At 36.1% G+C, this 21,969-nt stretch overlaps 1 protein-coding gene across 1 annotated transcript; it reads left to right on the top strand.

The window, feature by feature from the left end:
* Window positions 1–3,672: 3,672 nt before the first annotated feature.
* On the top strand, window positions 3,673–21,904 carry LOC121382979 (serine O-succinyltransferase-like). The gene is made up of 11 exons (XM_041512685.1): window positions 3,673–4,412; window positions 9,838–10,051; window positions 10,717–10,829; window positions 12,919–12,952; window positions 14,329–14,415; window positions 16,320–16,399; window positions 17,438–17,587; window positions 17,738–17,921; window positions 18,893–19,046; window positions 20,259–20,350; window positions 21,038–21,904. The coding sequence occupies exons 1-11, from the start codon at window positions 4,093–4,095 to the stop codon at window positions 21,131–21,133; spliced, it is 1,524 nt and encodes a 507-aa protein (XP_041368619.1). The 5' UTR covers window positions 3,673–4,092; the 3' UTR covers window positions 21,134–21,904.
* The last annotated feature ends 65 nt before the right edge of the window (window positions 21,905–21,969 follow it).

Below are 21,969 nucleotides of genomic sequence, written 5' to 3'. Positions count from 1 at the left end.
TTTTCATGGGCTGAAACTAGGGTCTGTCCCTTTAACGACACATTCAACATATTTTATTTACGGTTATATGGCGTTGGACATACGGATAAGGACCACACATATATTTAGGGAGGAAACCCGCTGTCGCCACTTTATAGGCTATTCTTTTCAATTAGCAGCAAGCGATCTCTTATATGCACCATCCCATAGACAGAATAACACATACAACGGCCGTTGATGTACCAGTCGTGGTGCACTGGCTGGAGCGAGAAATGTACAAGACAATAGCAATTTAAAGGTCCACAATCATGACACATTATAAATACACAGTATATAAAAAGAATACATAAAGATTACATTATTAACCATAAAAAAAAAAAAAAATACCACCCCAATTATTAATAAAGCGACTTTTTGTAAAACGCTCGGGGAAAAAACACCGATCCAGTCGATTTGACCCGCATCTGACCTGTGACGTAGCATCAGGTGAATTCCATTCATTTGTTAGTAGGTTAGCATGGCGACAGCATGTAATGATTCTTCGGAAAATAGCTCATTCTTATCGGACGTTAGTTTGGACATTTCGGACTTGTCGCATTTGTCTATTTATTCTAATGCTACCTCAATTGGTGAGAAAGAAGAAAAGAAAAGAAAGAAATGTTTTATTTAACGACGCACTCAACACATTTTATTTACGGTTATATGGCGTTAGACATATGGTTAAGGACCATACATATTTTGAGAGGAAACCCGCTGTCGCCACTACATGGGCTACTCTTTCCGATTAGCAGCAAGGGAGCTTTTATTTGTGCTTCCCACAGGCAGGATTGCACAAACCATGGCCTTTGTTGAACCAGTTATGGAGCACTGGTCGGTGCAAGTGATTTACACCTACCCATTGAGCCTTGCGGAGCACTCACTCGGGGTTTGGAGTCGGTATCTGGATCCGAACCCAGTACCTACCCGCCTGTAGTCCGATGGCTTAACCACTGCGCCACCGAGGCCGGTGGTGAGGAAGAAGGAGAAAATCCGTTAGGAGTACTTCGCTATCAGTTTAAACCGTAGTACACCGACGATGATCCGTCGAGCCAAATGCGGTCAGCCTATTTGCGGCCCGAAGCCCGGACGTCACCCGGTGACAAAAACAAAGCCCGAATGTTAATGCCGAGGTGTACATTGTTCATATTTGGCACAAAGATACACCTCAACACGATGCATTGATATATGTTTAAAAAATAAATGTAGGAAAAATATTTTTTTAGAAAAAATACTAATTAATATTAACTGATGACTGGGTAGCATTTAAATAATTAATGTATTGCAATTATTATTAAAAACAACAAATACACGTACATACATTAAATATGTTTTTAAAAAACAACATTAAATATATTAAACAAGGCGCATTCATTGTCAGTCTAATCATTACTTGGTTATAGACACCTACGATTGGTATCTGTTTCGTTTACATAATATGAAAATAGAAGATTTTATTGTTCGAAGTTAATCCTTTAATTGGCTAACTAAAGGCTTATTTGCAAAAGCAATACATGTCTACAACAGCTTGTTCTGAATGTGCACGTAAAACCCTATGACATGACATGACATGTCTACAGATTTCGCAGACATCGGTAGCTCGGACAGAACACACATTTTATTTTTTAGCCAAAAAATATACATTTTGTAGGCATACATACATATTTATATATATAATAATATAATGTGCACACTGCGGGGAATGGTATGTAGCATCGGGTTATAATCGATAAAATTCTATAGTAAATGGGTAATGCATGCATAGCAATAATATACAATAATAACATATGTCATGTATCAATGTTGTCTGTTCTATGCGTGGTAGCCCGAGTACTCTGACTGTAAGAGAGCTAGACGGACATTTGGACATAAATACGCTCTCATTACAGTCAGAGACCAACCTATGTATTTTTTTGGCAATTCCTGACAACCAAAAAGTTGGCAAAAATTCCCGCTCTAATACCACACCAATCCTATGTTTGACGTCAAATACCTGAACATCGATCATTTCCGAGTTAACTGATAAAAAAATTCCACATATTAATCACTAATACACATACTACAGAAAGAAATCCGACAGCACCCACATTGCGATTTTTTCTACATTTTGATTATACCATATGTAATCAAAACCATTAGTGAGAAGCAGATCTCTTATTTGACTAACCCAGTTAACAGAACGTGGTTTTCAAATGCACTCGTCATATAGGGTGTTATAACACTCTTTCAAAATACAGTTATCTGTATTCAACAAATTTATCCAATATTTAACCATACGGATGTTCCTACTTATGTACAAAGGTGATCTACCTAATTCAAAATAGACCATCATATTAGTAGTGCTCCTTTTCACGCCTAAAATACGTTTACAGAATTGTAAATGTAGGATCTCGTGACTATTTGCTTTGTTAAAACCCCAAACTTCACAGCCATAATTTAAAATACTACTAACATATATCAAACAGTGATAGTAATGTTTCTGCATTTAAGAAATAGTTACTAGTTTTACCAAATAGAGCAGCCATAGCTTTTCTACCTTGGTTGCATATTACCTTCTGAGCGGTATTAAATTTTCCATTATAATGAAGACAGACCCCAAGATAGTTAAAACTGTCAACAATTTCTAAATCGGTTTCGTGGTATGTCCACTTTTCTTCAGGTTTCACATTTCCACCTTTTCTGAATACTACAATTTTACTTTTATTAATATTTACTTTTAAATTCCATTTGTTTGAGTATATATACAAAGTGTCTAACATACTCTGCAATTCAGGCGCACTTTCGGAAAACAATATTGTATCATCGGATACATCAGTAGACAAAGATGAAGCATATTTAACTGGTATAGTCGGTCGGTGGAATTTAACAGTTCCATTTCTAGATCGTTAACAAATAAAGAAAACAAGAATGGCGAAAGAGCTTCTCCTTGGGGGGGGGGGGGGGGGGGGGGGGGGGCTTGGGACAATCTAATTAAAATTAGCTCCACTATTACATGTGGATCTAACACCAGCCAGTTGGAGCTCATGTCCACCAATCAAAACCTTACTTGCAGAATCCTGCAAGTGATTTAAAAATAATTTGAAAACATTCCGAATTATCCTGAATTAAAAATTATTTATTTATTTATAAAAAAACCCAACTAAATCAGTCTTCAGTTTTACATTACAAATTATTTATTTTATAAAATAAAACATGTTTTAAGGCATTCGTAATTCACACGAAACATGTCGTATACCCTCAGGGTAATTCGAAATGTTTTCAAATTATTTTTAAATCACTGGCATGATTCTGCAAGTAAGGTTTTGATTGGTGGACATGAGCTACAACTGGCTGCTTTTAGATCCACATGTAATAGTGGAGCTAATTTTAATTAGATTGCTTTTTAGCAAGCGACTTTTTATTGCGAATATATTAAAAATGGGTAAATTTTTTAACATTTATTTTATTGATACTTTAGATATATATTGTAAAAGGTATACGTAGATAAACAATAGTGAATTACGTTTTTGATAAATGTAGACCTTTAAAAATAATTTATTTAGCAAATAGACCGCGATGGCAGGACTGCGCATGATCAGTGCGAACCTTTGAAGTTGTTGACAAGTGTACAAAGCGAAACTGAATGAGCCTTCATGACCTGTTGCGTCAACTGTATCGCGGATCTAAATATTTGCATAGTCATAGGGGGATTTTCCTTCATGCGCTTGGCATGTGATGTATGTGGGTTGTGATAAAGCAAAAACCAGACATGAGATGGGGAAAATTTATTTTTTCTTTTAACACAGACTATTTAAGGTCTCAGCTGCTATACAATCCGATATGCAGTTGCCAAGTTTGTGATGTGCAGTGAATACTGAAATGCCTGAGCTAAAACAGCTAGCAAAAATCTGTATGCGTCTGATGTAGATATATAATTTGTGTATACAGAAATACCAGCTGGTTTGTTTGTTACATATTGTTTTGACACCTACAATTTATCTTCACATTTGTATGTTACAGATCCCCAAAAACTAAGCAGTGTTATGAACAATAGTCAACACAATAGCTACATGAAAACTGTTAATAAAAATCATCAGCATGCATACGTTTGTGAGAAAAGGAGCTATCTTAATGATGAAGGGTCTGAAGCTGCCAGCTCAAGGCGAATCGACAATGTGCAGCTTGACGAGAAAGCATTTTGGGACAGTTTGTGCCGTTCTGCAGAAAGTCAAAGAAGTGCCGCCACCAGTGGAAGAAAGCCTGCAGGCACCTTTACCCCAGGTTGATTTACCACAGGTTGATTTACCCCAGGTTGATTTGCCACAGGTTGATATGCCAGACTATTTGGAGGTTTATCCCGAAGAACCTCAAGTTGCGTTCAGAGGACTGCAATCTGACTTCCCATGTGTTTCTCGCAAGTAAGTAAACTAAATAACAGTTCTTCAACTTTAATCTGTAAATTATCATATTATAAAGGAGGGGGGCAGGATGTATCCCAGCGATAATGTGCTCGGCCCGTCTATGATTGACCAGAAAAGAGTTTGGAACATTCCAGCATGCCAATACTATCGCTGACCCCAGTGCTGGATTTACCAGACCCCCCAGACTAAGGACTTCCTTTAAATAAAAAAAATGTAATGTTGCTCTCTCATTATATTTGTCTCCCACGGTTAACCATATGTCTGATGCCATATAACCATAATTAAAATGCCTTGAATAAAAAGATTCCTTCCTTCCTTCTTCAATTATAATGGTAAATGAAAGTTCTATTCGTAAGACCAGCAGAAACCTACCATGTAATAGATATCAGAAGATGACGAACTGGGGAGAGATATTAATTTGCCTCCCCCACCAGACCTAAAAGCTTCCGATGTCTATACATATATGGTGTTATCATCAGTGTTTAATTACTTGTTCACCTAATGCGTGGTCGGTTTAGGATCGATCCCTGTCGGTGAGGCCATTGGGCCATTTCTCATTCCAGCTAGTCCACTATGACTGATATATTGCTATCCTGCCTGTGGGATGGTACATATAAAAGAACCCTTGCTATTAATGGAAAAATGTGACATTCCTCTCTAAGACTGTGTCAGAATTACCAAATGTTTGACATCCAACAGCCGATGATTAATAACTAACCTAGTGTTGTTATTAAACAAAACAAACTTGAATGTTTTTGGTGGAGCAGGGCTTCTAAATTATGGTAACCCCACTCCCATGGCAGTGATATTCAATGTTGGGCTAGTAAATAACTACTATTGCTATGCCTGACGGCAGTGAATATTTTTGAGTCAAATGTTGCAGTTAAGTCTATTTTGTAAGTATGAATATCTTGTCCCCACCCTACTCCTCACTGTTAGTGTTTTTAAGCTCTATCTCCATCTTTAGGTGACATATTGGATTATTACTATTTTTTAGTAAAATTGTATTAACTTAAGTAAAGTAGGGCTAGTGAATTTTTAATTGTGGCTAGTAAATTATTTAAATCACTGATTCTATGGCTAGTGGATTTAAAAACAATTCTTGAAGCCCTGGCTGGAGATTTATAAAAGTTAAATTATGCGACTGGAAAAAAATACTAACCTGGAACCACTTGACCCACCTTGTTACCAAGCTATGGTCCTATCATACTGTCTTTACAAACCTTGATGACTGTCTTGCTTTTACCAATTCTTGTAGTGACCATCATTCTGTACCAATCCTTGCAATTACCATTTTCCAAAACACACTCTTCATGTACCAACCCGTATAAATGTCATCTTACCTTCACCAACCCTTGTAATTGCAATCTTATTCTCACCAACCCTTACAATTGTCATCTTGTCTTTACCAACCCTTTTAATTGTCATGTTATCTTCACCAACCCTCATAATTGCCATCTTATCTTCACCAACCCTAATAATTGCCATCTTATGTTAATTCACCAACCCTTGTAATTGCCATCTTGTGTTCACCAACCCTTGTGATGACCGTCTTATTTTCACCAACCCTTGTGATAACCATCTAGTCTTCAACTCTTTTAGTAACCATCGTACTGTCTGTGGCATAATGCAATCAAAATTACCAGTCTCAGTGGTGTAGTGGTTATGGCATTGGGCATAAGGCTGGTGGGTACTGGGTTCACCTCTTGGTACCAGCCCTTACCCAGAATGAGTTTAATCACTCAATGGGTAGGTGTAAGGCCACTACACCAACTCCTCTCTCACTAACAACTAACCACTAACCCACTGTCTAGGATAGACAGTCCAGATAGCTGAGGTGTGTGCCTATAGGACAGTGTTCTTGAACTTTAACTGGATGTAAGTAAGGAAATAAATATAAATGAATATATAATTAAAACGAATAACTCATGTATTGGCAGCTATTGTTTTTTTCTCACAAACTATTTTTGTGGTCCTTAACCAAAATGTGTTGACCGTTTCTTTAAATAAAACATTTCCTTCTTTTTTAAAATTAAGATACATGTATTAATTAAGATTCATAGGATGAGGTGATTTGTAAAAAATGCAAGGCTAAGTTCAGCAAGTATAGTTATGCAAGAATGTGCAGCTTTAGGACCTAGTCTGTGCCAGATGTTATAATGGACATGATGCAATATCCTTGTTGGTGCATGTTTTGTTAGATCACACTAAATAAATATATGTTGTTTATCCAACCAACTCATGAACAATTAACATATCTCTTGAGTTTTATCCTGGTTAATATGAATGATGCAATATGCCAGCTGGGGCATGTTTTGTTATATAAGTATAAGTATATGTGGTTGTCATCCAACTGACTCATTATTATTTTATTTTTTTTCACCCACAGTACACTTCAGTATTAAATTCTTAACTTCATTTCATCAAAATAGCAGTTAAGAAAGAAAACGTTTCTTTGTTATTAGTTAATACTTGACATTAGTATCAATTGGTGGATCAGCCTTACCATTATTATATTGAAGTTTGTTTTGTTTAATGACACCACTAGAGCACATTGATTAATTGCAGTGGCATAGGAAGGTGCCAAAAAGTGGGGGGCATACTTTTATATTTACACACTTTTACACTATTATAAAGCAAATATAAAGCAAAATATTTGAAAAGTGGTGCACTGGCTGGAACGAGAAATAGCCCATTGGGCCCACCAATGGGGATCAATCCCAGACTGACCGCACATCAAGTGAACGCTTTACCACTGGGCTACGTCCCGTCCCCCTGAAATAAGGAACACATAAACAATAACAGCAAATATTAAGTAGAAAAAAACCTTCATCCATAGTAGGGGTGGGACGTAGCCCAGTGGTAAAGCACTTGCTTGATGCGTGGTTAGTTTGGGATCGATCCCCGTCGGTGGGCCCATTGGGCTATTTTTTGTTCCAGCCATTGCAACACAGCTGGTATATCAAATGATGTGGTATGTGCTATCCTGTCTGTGGGATGATGCATATAAAAGATCCCTTGCGACTAATGGGAAAATGTAGCGGGTTTCCTCTTAAGACTATATGTCCCACATACAATAGTACTAGTGACAGTAATAGGAATGTAACACATTTTATTTTCACATGACATTTGTTTGATTAAAATGTAAAACTATGCCATTTTGAAGGAAAGTGTATTTACGCATGTCACTTATATATATTTTAGACTTGTTATATATGCTGAATTTAAATTCAGTTCATATTTGGCAGTCAGATGACAAAAAGTTTGTTTTGTTTAACAACAACACTGGAGCACACTGATCTAGTAATCATCGGCTATTGGATGTCAAACAATCAGTAATATTGACTCGTAGTCATCAGAGGAAACCTGCAACATTTTCCTAATGCAGCAAGGGATCTTTTATATGCACTTTCCCACAGACAGGAAAGCACATACCAGAACCTTTGTTCAGTTGTGGTGCACTCATTGGAATGAGAAAAAACAAATAAGCTGAATGGATTCAGCGAGGTGGATTGATCCTGCGACGTAAGCACCTCAAGTGAGCACTCAACCGGCTGAGCTAAATCCCACCCCTGGCAGTCAGATGACAGATTTTATCCTGAATATATAATTTGCCAAATTTAGCTTCAATTCGTATTTGGTGAATTACAGCTCAAATCATTTGCAGGTAACAGTAAGCTCAATGTTTATGTATGTGTATTTATTTAATAAAAGTTCAAGCACGCTGTCGTGGTCAAACATTCAGTTGTCTGTCATTGACAGAGTATTAGGATTAATGTAGCAAAGAAACCTGTATCCACATGGATTACTCCTAGTGATTAGTAACAAGTGATCTTTTATATAAACTGGCCCATGATTATAGCAACAGAGAATTGGTTTATATGCACTTCAAAAAAAAAATGGGGGCAAGACATAGCCCAGTGGTAAAGCGCTCGATGCGCGGTCGGTTTGGGATCGATCCCGTCATTGGGCTCATTGGGCTATTTCTCACTCCAGCCAGTGCACCATGACTGGTACATCAAAGGCTGTGGTATGTGCTATCCTATTTATGGGATGGTGCATATAAAAGATCCCTTGCTGCTCATCGAAAGGAGTAGCCCATGAAGTGGCGACAGTGGGTTTCCTCCCTCAATATCCGTGTTGTCCTTAACCATATGTCCGACGCCATATAACCATAAAACAAAATGTGTTGAGTGTGTTGTTAAATAAACCATCTTCCTTCCTTCCTTCCTTCCAAATTTTAAAAATTAATTAACCTAAAAATAGACTCTTATAACGGCCTAAAGAAATTGTGCATTTGGCATGAAAATACCTTTGACCTATATTTTTATATTGGAGCCCTTTGACACTGGTTATCAGTAGCTGGAGTGGAATTTTTTATTATAATCTACATGTTCTAGATTATTGACCAAAATGAGGTCAAATTGCTGAGATACTTTTATACAAGACTAGTCAAGTGTAAACACAAAGTGACCGATTTCCTTTGCATGCTGGTTGTTTGAACCATTACAGGTTCACTCGTCCTTTAATATTCTAATCAGTGACCTTTCTCCCACCTCCTTTTTCAATACATTAATGTATGTTTAATTAAGGTTCAAGTACACTGCCTTGGGCATGCACCTCAGCTATCTGGGCTGTCTGTCCAGACATGGGGTTAATGGTTAGTTACCAGCCTCAGTGGTGTCGTGGTGAAGCCATCGGACATAAGACTGGTAGGTACATGGTTCACAGCCCGGTACCAGCTCCCACCCAGAGCGAGTTTTAACGACTCAATGGGTAGGTGTAAGACCACTATACCCTCTTTTCTCTCACTAACCACTAACAACTAACCCACTGTCCCACTTTGAGAGAGAGGGAGAGAGCGAAATTGAGAGAGAGAGAGAGAGCGCGCGAAATTGGGAGAGAGAGAGAGCGAAATTGGGAGAGAGGGGGAGAGAGAGAGAGGGAAAAAGGGAGAAAGGCAAAGAGCTGCATGTTGGTCACTCCACAGCAAGGGCTCATTTATATGCACTTTCCCATAGGTATAAAGGTTTTTGAGGTACTGGTTATGGGGCACTGGTTGGATCAGGAAAAGTTTAAACCCCTAAGTTCATCAAAGACCATCACTCCTGCAATCCTTCACACCATTGAGTTACATCCCTCATGTTAAAATAACATGTCCTGTGCTAAGATAAAATATTAATGACTTGTGTTAAAAAGATATCAGTGATGAATTTTAATGTTAAAATACATGTAACTAGATGGATTATTGTGTTGTAAAATGTCATTGCAATAATGATTTGTTAAAATATGTATAATTTTTTTTTAAAATGACAATAATTTGTATTAAATAAATACAAATGACTGCTCCTAAAATATATGTATTAATGACTGGCATGAATGACTTTTAACAATTTCTTTTTATTTGTATGATTTTTTTCAGTCAGAAAACTGGTCCAGAGCCTGAATATGGGAACATCACCACTGGATTTAAATTGTTTGCTGACAAAACTCCATTTTATCTCAAATACAACAAGGGTGTGCTGCCTGAACTGAATATCGCGTACGAGACATGGGGACATCTTAATGAGAAACGAGACAATGCTGTTATGATCCATGCTGGTCTGTCAGCCAGCTCACATGCAAAGAGTCACAAGGTACAACACACGTAGAGGATAACAAATGAGTTACCGGCTATTACCATGTTTATGTCCTGAATGAAATAATTATCATTTGTCATGTGCTTATGAATGACAAATGAAAATGTAACGATAAAAGACATGAACGTGATAAAACTGGATCCAAGTTTATTGCTTTTTTATTACCCACAAAATTATACTGATTTTGTGGGGGAGGAAGTTACTTCTTTTCTTTTTTTCTTTTTTTTTTTTACTTTTCCTGTATTACAGTACACAGAAATTGTTAAAGTGATTAAACACATTTATTTTGTACAGTAATTAGTAATATGTTTTAAAGTATTGGAGCTACAAACTGTTAAAGGAGCATGCTGTTAAAAGCTGAATGAAAAAATATTTTTATATATTATAGCAAGGGATCTTTTATATGCACCATCCCACAGTCAGGATAGCACATACCACAGCCTTTGATATACCAGTCGTGGTGCACTGGCTTCAGCGAGAAATAGCCTGACGGGGATCGATCACAGACTGATCACGCATCAAGCAAACACTTTACCACTGGGCTACGTCCTGCCCCCATCTACAGAGTAGGCTTCTACAATAAAATATTTTTAAACTGCAACTGTTTAATAGTTCATATAATTTTATTATTAAGTTAACCTTTAATTTCCTAATTATTTCAGCGCAATTCACAACCAGGTTGGTGGGAGAAGTTTGTGGGTCCAGGTTGTGCTGTGGATACAAGCAAGTTTTATGTCATCTGCACCAACAATCTTGGAGGTTGCTATGGGACATCGTAAGGGTCTTTGTTAATTATTGACTTTATTTCAAAACCTTTTACAGCTTTATGTCATTTTAATCTCTGTGCTCATCGACAGAAAATTAACCAGGTCTGTCTGCAATATCAAATACTTAGTATACTGATGGAAAGTAATAAAGGAACACATGGAATTGTAGACCAAATTAAATGTACTACTAGCATAGTAATTTTATACAGTTGTTATGTGGGATTGAATGTCAGTCGTGTCAACTTGATTGCCAGTAACACAGACAATTTCTGAGACTATGGATTGAGAGTTTTAGTTACAGTCACTATTTATTGCTACTGTTTGTGTGATCCCTTATTATTTCCATATCTATACTGATGGAAAGAAATAAGGGAACACATCAATTTGTAGTATTGTCTGTATTTCATACCAAGTTGTAATGTGGGATTGAATGTCTGTAGTGTTGACTGTGTTGCCTATATGTTCCCAGTCAACTTCTGACAATATGAATTGATTTTTGATGCAGTCATTATTTCTTGTTGCTGTCTGTGTGATCCTTTATTTCTTTCCATTAGTATATATATTGCAAACAGACCTAGTTACATGAAATTCTTAGTCGACAAGCTGTAATTGGAAACATGGGGAGGGAAGGGGAATGCAGCTCAAAGGTGGAGCACCCGCTTCAGATATAATTGGTCGTAACAAAATCTTCCTTGCTATTAATCCTGAATAGCTTTTCTGGCTGGAGTAGGTTTCTTCTTTAACATTAAACAAAGTGTCACAATTACCATGCTTCACAATGGCAAGTAGTATATAACCATATTTTGAGGTGTGGCTAACTTGTATTTCATTTGTTAGTAGCACGGAGTATTCTCACTAAATTTATTTCCACCCCATTCTGTAACAATTCACTAAGTTTTGTACATCCTTGGATCAAGTACATGTAATATGTTAAAATTTGGTAAAAATGAAAATCATTCTTCAAAGAAATTGGTTTTGCTTTAACCAGATCACCATTCTGTCAGACATAGTAAATTATTCAATACACCTTTGGTCTCACTACACAAGTGTCATCTGCCATTGAAATCCATGTTAAATTGCTGAACTTCAAAATTAGATTGCCAATAGACCAGGTTCTCGTTGGTATAAATAGCATACACTATTGCGAACATACATTATATAAGCATTTATTTTCACTAAAACTGAGAACATTTCCGTCTCAGGGTTTTGCTATATATGACCGCATCTGGCTGTAGTACCTGTCTAAACAGGTGGTTCAGGAACCAATTCACACTGGCTGCTTGTTCCATTATACACCCATGTACCAAAAAATCAATGCACAATATTACAGGGGCAAAATCCAGCCAGAAAGCTTACCATTGAAAAATACAAATTGTGTTAATTTTTCCAAATTACTAGAAGTGAAAATGTGAACCACAACATATGTCACAGGAACTATAGTGGACTGTAATGAATGATATCTCACTCAGAAATGAACTGTGTAGTGAGACCTATGGTTAATGAGTAAATCGGCTGATTAAAAATGATGTGTACAAATGTCTGCACACTTGGCAGTTTTCTGGTAATGGTATCAATAAGTTTGATTACTGATACATGTATATCCATCTTTTGTATAAGGTGAAGATGTTTTTCTAAAACCTCTTTCTACAATTTTGAACTCAACAATGTTGCCTGGTATACCTGTCAAACTGTAGATGTCAGTATGTATAAACATAAAATGTGAATTACGGTATGCTATAGTGCCCTTATCAGGGGAGATAATTCAAATGGATTCCATATTTATAATATCTACTGAAGCCTTCAAGGAGTAATAATATTGCATTAATATACATGTAGTAATATGTTTTGTAAAAAGACCTGGAACAATTGTTGCAATACTTTATTCATATTTATATGATGTCTGTTGTAGGAAAAGCTTACTACATGTATAACATTAATATTTTGATTGTACTTGCACAAAATCACTGTACAACACCACCTTAATTAACATACAATAATGATAAATAGTAATATAATTGCTGTTGTACCAAAACGTACAACAAAGTGTTCCAGTGGAACATTTATTATGTTTATGTCAGCTTTTATTTTCTACAACAGGGGCCCTTCGTCCGTGAACCCCCTCACCGGCAAGGTATGATGATGTGCACAAAACTAAAGTATCTTTCTAGCTTTTGCACTAGTTAATTACAAGTAAACACTCTTGTTCTGAAGTAGCTTAAACATGTGTATTTATATGTGTTAATAGCAGTTAATGTGTTATACTTTGATTTAATTTGTTTTCCATTCTAGTAGCTACATGTATGTTCTTTATATATATTTTTTCTCAACAAATTGTTGCAAATCCTATTTGTTTTGTAAGTCTTTATATATATATATTTTTTTTCCTTCTTGATTTTAATATTTTAATGAATTTTTTTCAATGTACATTATTTTAGAAATGATGTTTTGTCTGATATGTGCATGACTTTTATAAAATAAATACCTATAGATATCTTTTGTTTATTGTAATCACAAGTTTATATATTGTGTAAATGTTTATCAGCAACCTGTAAAAAGTATACTGTATTCTAAAATAACAAACTTTGGGCTAAACCCTGCCCCCCACCCATTACGACTATGTTTGAACACACAAGACAGGAGTGGTGAACGGAATGAAACTTTGCTCCATATATGTATTTTTTGTTAGTTATTGCATACCTGGTCAAGATTTTCTAACTAGACATATTTCACTAATTTAGTAAAAAAAAATAAAAAAAAAATAAAAGTTTTTAAATTTCCATCATGGACGTAGCATGGTCTGGATATGGGATGGGTGGGTGGGGTCTTGAATATGAACCTAGTAGACATCTATATGAACAGTCTAATATTACACTGTAAAACATAATTGTTTTAGTCTCAGCAGGTTGGGGAGGTGTCCAAACCCTCTGAACACCCTCCACCTAGTTTATGCCCCTTTTCATTTGCATATCCCATATACCAGGGGCTGGACCCTTATTTGTGGCCAATTTTCTTTCATTTCAACTTATTTTCGTGCTTATATCCAATTAAGGTTCAAGCACACTGTCATGGACACACACCTCAGCTATCTGGGCTGTCTGTCCAGGACAGTGGGTTAGTTGTTAGTGGTTAGTGAGAGAGAAGAGGATGTAGTGGTATTACACGTACCCACTGAGTCGTTAAAACTCGCTCTGTGTGAGAGCCCGTACCGAGCTGCAAACCCTGTACCTACCAGCCTTACGTCCGAAGGCTTAACAACAACACCACCTAGGCGAGTGTGGCCAACTAATTAATAAATGTTTCCTTCGAGGAATCTTGTTCATTAGTGCCAATGAATTACCATGCATTAAATTGATGAAGCCCACCCTCCACTGTAGCCATGATTTTATATTGGTGGGGGGCACTACCCAAAGATGTGATTACATTTGTACTACCTAATAATATTTGTAGTGAGTTTTTTATGGTTGGACCAGGCTATGGTTACCACAGTGACCGTTTGTCTATTTGTAGCCATATGGAACAAGTTTTCCAATAGTGTGTGTTGAAGACATGGTCAGGGCCCAGTTTCTACTGATGGATGATCTTGGGATTGGAAAGGTAATACAATTAAGGATTGTCTGTTATTTCTTATATCTCCATTGAGGTATGAACAGATAAAACATATACAAACTCTGTGAATCTGTGAAGCCGCTCTCACATAAGTGTGCAGATGAATTTTTTTTTTCATATCTAGATTAACCTAAAAGAGATAACAGACAATGCTTATAATTAAATTTGAAATACTTACTACTAATAACACTAAAACTTCATATTTTATGTTTAATTATTTTTGGGTTCTTAAACAATAAAGCTCAATAAGACAACTTTTGTACCAATATAATTTAACACTGGCATAGGAAGCGGGGGGCAAGGGGGGCCTACGCCCATCCCCCCCACTTTGTGGGAGCAGCGATGTTTTTTTTATATATTTATACATGTATTTATATACATGTGTATATGTGTTTGTGTGTGCCCCCCAACTTTTTGGCATCTTCCTACACCTGTGTTTGACATTCCCTGATGTTATTTTTACGTTCATTGAGAAATGAATAACCTTGTATTTCTATGGCTGTGTCACTGGGATGACGTTAAAGTGTTATGAATATTACGAAAATTTAAATGTTTAATAATTACTTTCTTTATAGTCGCTTCAGTTTAGAATATATATCATGCAGGGCTTCTAGATTGTTGTAGCCCCACTCCCATGGCTAGTGATATTCAATGTTGGGCTAGTAAATAACTACTATTGCCATGCCCAACGGCTAGTGAAATAATTTTGTGAAATGTTGTAGTTAAGTCTATTTTATAAATATGAATATCCTAACCCCTACCCCAGTGTTAGTGTTTTTAAGCTCTGTCTCCCTCTTTAGGTGACATATCTGATTATTACTATTATTTAGTAAAATTGTATTAACTTAAAATACAGTAGGGCTAGTGAATTTTTAATTGTGGCTAGTCAGTTTTTAAAATCACTGATCCCATGGCTAGTGGATTTAAAAAACATTCTAAAAGCTCTGATATGAAAAAATGGCATAAAGAAACATTTATTCTACAAGAGTATGATATATCCTTATCATTACCACTGAGCTATTTCTCACCCGTTAATATTTGGACACAATGATTCATTAACTCTTTTGTAGCGCAACATCGATTTAATTATATTGTGGACATGACAGATCCCTGCACACTGTTATTTATTTAACATCACAAACAGGGTAATATTTGCATTTGGCCCTCCCTGTGATTTCACTGAAGCAATCACTCTTAACAATAAAGTTGATATTTAATATATTTTTAGTAAAAACATTTACCATATACGCAAATATTTTCGCGGCTAAAATAATTCATGGTAGGGGTTTCATTTTACATTTTCGCGAGGAATTATTTTCGCAACTGTGTCCCGCGATAATAAAATGAAAATTACCCATATTTCATTTGCCAAACTCTTTTCAATGATGATTTTACGCACACACTTGGACATGTTCACCATGTTGTTGACGGGATGTCAGTGTTGTATGTATGTCTGATAAAGACTATTGTCATGTTATCGATGGAACACGCACACGATACAGAACATTGAAAAATGCAAATATCATAAGAAATAACTTTTCATTATTGGTGGTACCTAGAAACTTCCATTCAAAGTTACAAAGAAAACAAAGAAAACTGAGATTACGTAACAACAGACTTGTACGTAACAACAGACTTGCACCTAACTGTGTGTCACTTCAATCAAATCCACGTGACCAGGCAGGTTTACAGAATCACGTCACCTTGCAGACCTCTGACTAGGTAAATAATATTATACCACATAATATTATACCAAATCGGAAATCGGAAATAAGTTCGCACGTAATTAAATTCCCGGTGCTGTCAATGTCTTCGCGATTTTCGCTGTATATTTTATTCACGAACATATTTGCGTATACGGTAACCCAAGTTACTTCTATTCGTGATTGCAGCTTCATGGTGCTGTTGGGTCATCACTGGGTGGAATGTGCTCTCTGATGTCGGCTATCTTGTTTCCTGAACGTGTTGGAAGGTGAGGCATCTTATCCTTCAGTTGGAAATATCTACTAGAATGGAGAGTGGGTTATAAATGTTGGGGTCAGGGTACTCATAATAAGATTTTTTGTATACAAGTGCATGAGGTGTAAGGCATACCACTGGCCATATGTAGTTAATACTGTAAAAACTTTATTTTAGCTTGATTAAATTTTGAATATTTAATGAAAATGAGTCAGTTCGCAGGCATTTATTTTCGCGAATCCCCCATTCCCTCAAAAGAAAAAGACAATTAGTACTTCCTGAACGCATTGGAAGGTGAGGCATCATCTCCTTCAGTTGGAAATATCTTCTGAATGAAAAGTAGGTTACAAACGTTGGGTTCAGGGTACTCATAATTATAAGATATTAAACGAGCTTCCATTTAGTATCATGTTTATGTCCTGAGTGAAATAATTTTCCATTGTCACAAGCTTTAGTGAGTGACAAGAAAATTATTTCACGAGGGACATAAACATGATACGAAATGGTAGCGAGTTTAATATCCTATTTATTACCCATAATCTATCTTAATTGATATCAATAAACTCATTTCGTTGACGTTCCTGTAAGGTTATAGGGTGCCAATCGATGAAGTCATTGTGTGACGTCAAAATGTTAGTCCCACTTAGCGTTCTAGTGGGACATATCACTTTGATATGTATCAAGATATTTTTAACCATATGAGTAATAATAAGATTTTTGTATATAAGTGCATGAGGTGTAAGGCATGCCACTGACCATGTTCACTAATTTAATTCACATGCGAAAATAAATATTTACAGTACCTGATGGTTTTGTTCATTCTGCAGTATTGTTAAACATTCATTCATTGCTCTGTTGTGATCGTGTTCTGTGAGCATATGTAATTACAATACCTTAACATTAGCTAAGTTTCTATTTCACTATTTTTTCTTTCTTTTTATGAGGAATAATTAATAAATCTGCTCTAGTGGTATTGTTAAACAAAACAAACTTTATGGTATCGTACCACACATTATTACTATTGCCAAGAATACATCTGTCCATGTTTCAGATTTGTTTCCATATCATCCTGTGCGCAGTCCCACCCCTCGTCGATTGCGATGCGATATCTGCAGAGGAAATGCATCATGAGTGACCCAAACTGGAACAAGGGACATTACTATGGTGGGACGTTTCCAAAGATTGGAATGAAACTAGCAAGGTTTGATTTCACAACAATGTTTCTGACAGAAATAAAAATATAACTGTATAAAATTATTTTAATCAGTCTCTATTTTATAACTCTGTAAATGTTATTTGAATGTGACGATGATAATAATTGTTTTATTAGCCATTTTTAATGTCTTTGTAGAGAAATAGCAACACTTACGTATCGTAGCGGTCCTGAGTGGGATGAAAGATTTGGTCGAGGTCGAATCAATGACAATGATGCTCCATCTCTGTGCCCGACATTTGACATTGAAAGTTATCTCGAATATCAGGGAGAAAACTTCAGCACCAAGTTTGACCCAAATTCACTTCTCTACATCTCAAAGGTACCCTGCCAACTTGTTTATTTTTATTAGCAAGACATCTAAGAAAGTGTATCTGATGCAAGATGTTGAGTGAAACTGGTCAAAGTTATTCATCTAGTTGTTAAACATACACTTGTTATTAAATAACAATATTTAACATATTAATAAAATAAAATAAAAAAGATAAGTAACAAAGTTTTTCAAAGTACAATGCTTAACATGGAGATACATGAAAGTAAAAATGTTTAACATAAATGTAACATAGTTTAACATTGTAATACATTCTGTTTACAATGAAATTTGAAGTTAACAAAATAGTTAATTGTCATGCCCTGTCAGAAATATATCAAAAACATAATATAACATTTTTATTTAGGCTTTGGTTGTTGTTTTTTTAATTTAAATTGGATTTTGGTATCAATGGTTCTGTGATTTGAACACCATGCAATTCATTTGTTAAATTTTAATAGCAAACATTATCCAGGAAATCAGTATATGTAGATAGATGTGAATTTAGGCACTGTGCTGTTAAAAATGTTGAGTAAAAATTCAGTACCAGAGGCGGATCTGGGGGGGGGGGGGGGGGGGGCAGGGGCCCAGGCACACACCCCCCTCCCAAATGTTGCGACAGTTATAATTTTATTGTATATTAATTTTTATTTTTTTTACGATCCTCCTCCAAACCTCCCCCAAAGTTCCCTTGGCATTCCACCTCAAGTCATTGGGGCTCCCCCTAAATGGATTTTCTGGATCCGCCACCGAGTACATAACCAGTGGGGAAATGAGTGTTATAAATGACCCATTTTTTCAGAAATACATTTTTCTTGTTTGTAGTCTTTCACTTTGAAAAAAATTAAATATCAGCCATAAAATTTAACAGTTCATTACAAAAACGAACCCTGTTCAAACATCTTTGGTGATGCTCCCCAACAATTATTTTATAATTATATATACCGTATATATATATATTTGTTCATTGTCTTGTCTTGTAGGCGATGGATTTATTTGATGCTGCCGAGGGATTCACTTCTCTCGAAGCAGGACTGGCCCGTATCACCTGCCCAGCCATGGTTCTTGGTGTACAGACCGACATTCTCTTCCCCATCTGGCAGCAGAGAGAACTGGCCAGCATGCTACAGAAAGCAGGTCATAAGTCTATTAATTTGTATTATTCATTTAATGGGCTCTGATGTATTATGCCTAAATAAAAAATTGTATTCCTAGAAAATAGACCAACTCTAACAGGGTTTTTTTGGGAGGGGGGTTGTGTGTTTTTTTGTGTTTTGTTTTGTTTGTTTTTTTAGATTGAGATCCATTGGCTATACTCATTAATTATGTAACAAAATGTATTAACTGTATTCTCCATTTTAACAGTCAGACATGGTGTGTGAATCCACTGTTTTGTATTACAAAGTATTGCAAACATGGCAACAGGCTTGTGTATGTTGTAAGAAAACAGTAGGCCTAACTGTTAAAACTTTATTAAACCACGGGGACCCGAAATTACAGCTTCAACTCTACATATTATTTACTTTTCATAGTCTTTTCTCACTCATCATGTACAGTCAGACCTCATTACTACGCCATTTACACCATCCAACCACAAATTGTCGGGAACAAACGTACATCAGTGTTGTTCTGTTCATTACACCGGAATTCACATCTTCCGACACCGACAGAGCAAATTAGGAACAAATGTGCATCCGTCCTCTGAAAACACTTCTTTACAACGACATTACATAATCACAGATACCGTAGCACATTGGCAGTACACACACAGCCACTTAGAATCTTTGATCTCGTACTGAGCCAACTGTGTCACATGCTGTCCAAGCTACCGATGTTTGCGAAATCTGTAGACATGTATTGCTTTTGCAACTAAGCCTTTATTTAACCAATTAAAGAATTAACTTCGAACAATAAAATCTTCTATTTTCATGATATTTTGTAAACGAAACAGGTACCAATCGGAGATGTCTTTAACCAAGCAATGATTACACTGACGGTAAATGCGCCTTGTTTAATATATTTAATGATGTTTTTTAAAAACATATTTAATGTATGTACGTGTATTTATTGTTTTTAATAATAATTGCAATGCATTAATTATTTACATGCTATTCAGTCATCTGTTAATATTAATTAGGTTTTTTTTATACATTATTTTGGCAATGGAGGTAACTCATGACAATTCGATACACCGGCAATTTCGTTATAACAACAAAGTGACCCAGGGACAAACATGGTCGTTGTAACGAGGTCTGACTGTATATTGATTTTTAATTTTAATTTATTTTTATAAATGATTATGGTGGATTATCCAGCTAGGTGTATGCAACAAAATATTTTTCTTAACAGGCAATGAAGCTGTGACATTCTACGAACTGAATTCTCTGTACGGCCATGACACATTTCTGCTAGATTTGAATGGAGTAGGAGCTGCGGTCAAAGTAAGTTGGTCAATAATGTTTCTATAATTATTTACCTTTTGCATGTTGCTTTAACCAGGCTTTACAGTTTAATTAACATCATTGACCTGCTACCTCCATCTCTAAATCCGACCCGAAGTGCATCAAAGCAGAACAGTAAATAATAATTTAACCATCATCATCCTATAACATAATGATATTATACATGTATCATTATATATTGGGTGGAGGAAGTAGCCCAGTGGTAAATATGGCCACCACGAGTCCAAAATATTGTCGACTCTAGTACTCAAGGATCAAACTCAACCGGGACCCAAGTACCCGACATTTACACTAGATAATAATGAGACTAAGAAATAAAGTAAAATAGTGTTATGCATCCCGATTCCAGTGATTGAACATAGATGCCACTGCTGAAATTATTGTCCTACATTGTCCATTGTATTATAGTTGATCACTGTATTCCACCTAGTACGGGTACTCCTGTCCTGTGAACAGACTCGAGTCTTGCTGGACTCGACCCGTGTCCGAGTACTCGTGGAGACCCTAGTGGTAAAGCGCTCGCTTGATGTGCAGTCCGTTTGGGATCGATCCCCATCGGTGGGCCCATTGGGCTAGTTCTCGTTCCAGCCAGTGCACCATGACTGGTATATTTTTTTTTTTAAATATACCATAACATTTATTTTAGTGTTATATCTATTATTTCAGGGTTTCCTGGAGAGTGACATGAAGGGGTTTGGCTGGCTCACTAAAGAGCGAGTAACCAAGAAAAGAAAAAAAGACAAGGAGAGGCTGTATTTCTGAGACAACAGTTGTCTCCCTTGACATACTTTACCATCTTAATTCATACGAAATAATCAGCAAGGATTATGTTGAGACTCAATGGTAATTAATAAGAGATTTGGCATCAACAAATATAAACTTCATTGAAAATGAATAACAACAACAATGGCAACAAAAATATTTGTTGACACCAAATTAAGACATCCACTGTTTTTTAACTTTTGTAACTGAAGTAATGAATACTGTAGATCCTGAAATTAGTACGGTGAGCAGACTAAAATGTGACATGAAATTAATATGAGTGACCTCCCTTTGAAATATTACTTTTCTAACAACACACCTTTGTGTACCTTTTGGTTAAATCCATGTTACAGGCGCATTCAGTGAGTTCAACTCATTAACATGTCTGTGTACACATCAGTTAACCTGTTTAGTACCAAGTGTTTTGGTGAGACTAACTCAAAGCATATTTTTGCAGCAATCAGTTATGTTATCTAAATCTGGCTAAACATTAGCATACATGTACCATTACAACTGAATTATATTACTTATCTGTGAACAACGATTACAAAATCATAATGAAATAATTCACCCAGTGGAATGCCGACAAAGTTGCAGCGAACTTGAACAGTAAAACAAAAAAATTGTCAACCTCAGGATCGAGTCGGCTTTTGACAGGGTGGCCAAAGACCCTGCGAATGTCACACGTGGCTGGACTATTGGACAATTGGTCTTTCTCGCCTACAATATATTGTTTTCCATTTGTGTTTTATAAATATATTAGAATTTTAATCTTTGTTTTGTTTTAATAATGTCGGACACATAGACAAAACAGAGAAATAAATGCATCATATTAA

The sequence above is a fragment of the Gigantopelta aegis genome, chromosome 10 (genome assembly GCF_016097555.1).
Source record: "Gigantopelta aegis isolate Gae_Host chromosome 10, Gae_host_genome, whole genome shotgun sequence".
Taxonomy (NCBI): Eukaryota; Metazoa; Mollusca; class Gastropoda; order Neomphalida; family Peltospiridae; genus Gigantopelta; species Gigantopelta aegis.
This window is presented reverse-complemented; position numbering and strand designations above follow the sequence as displayed.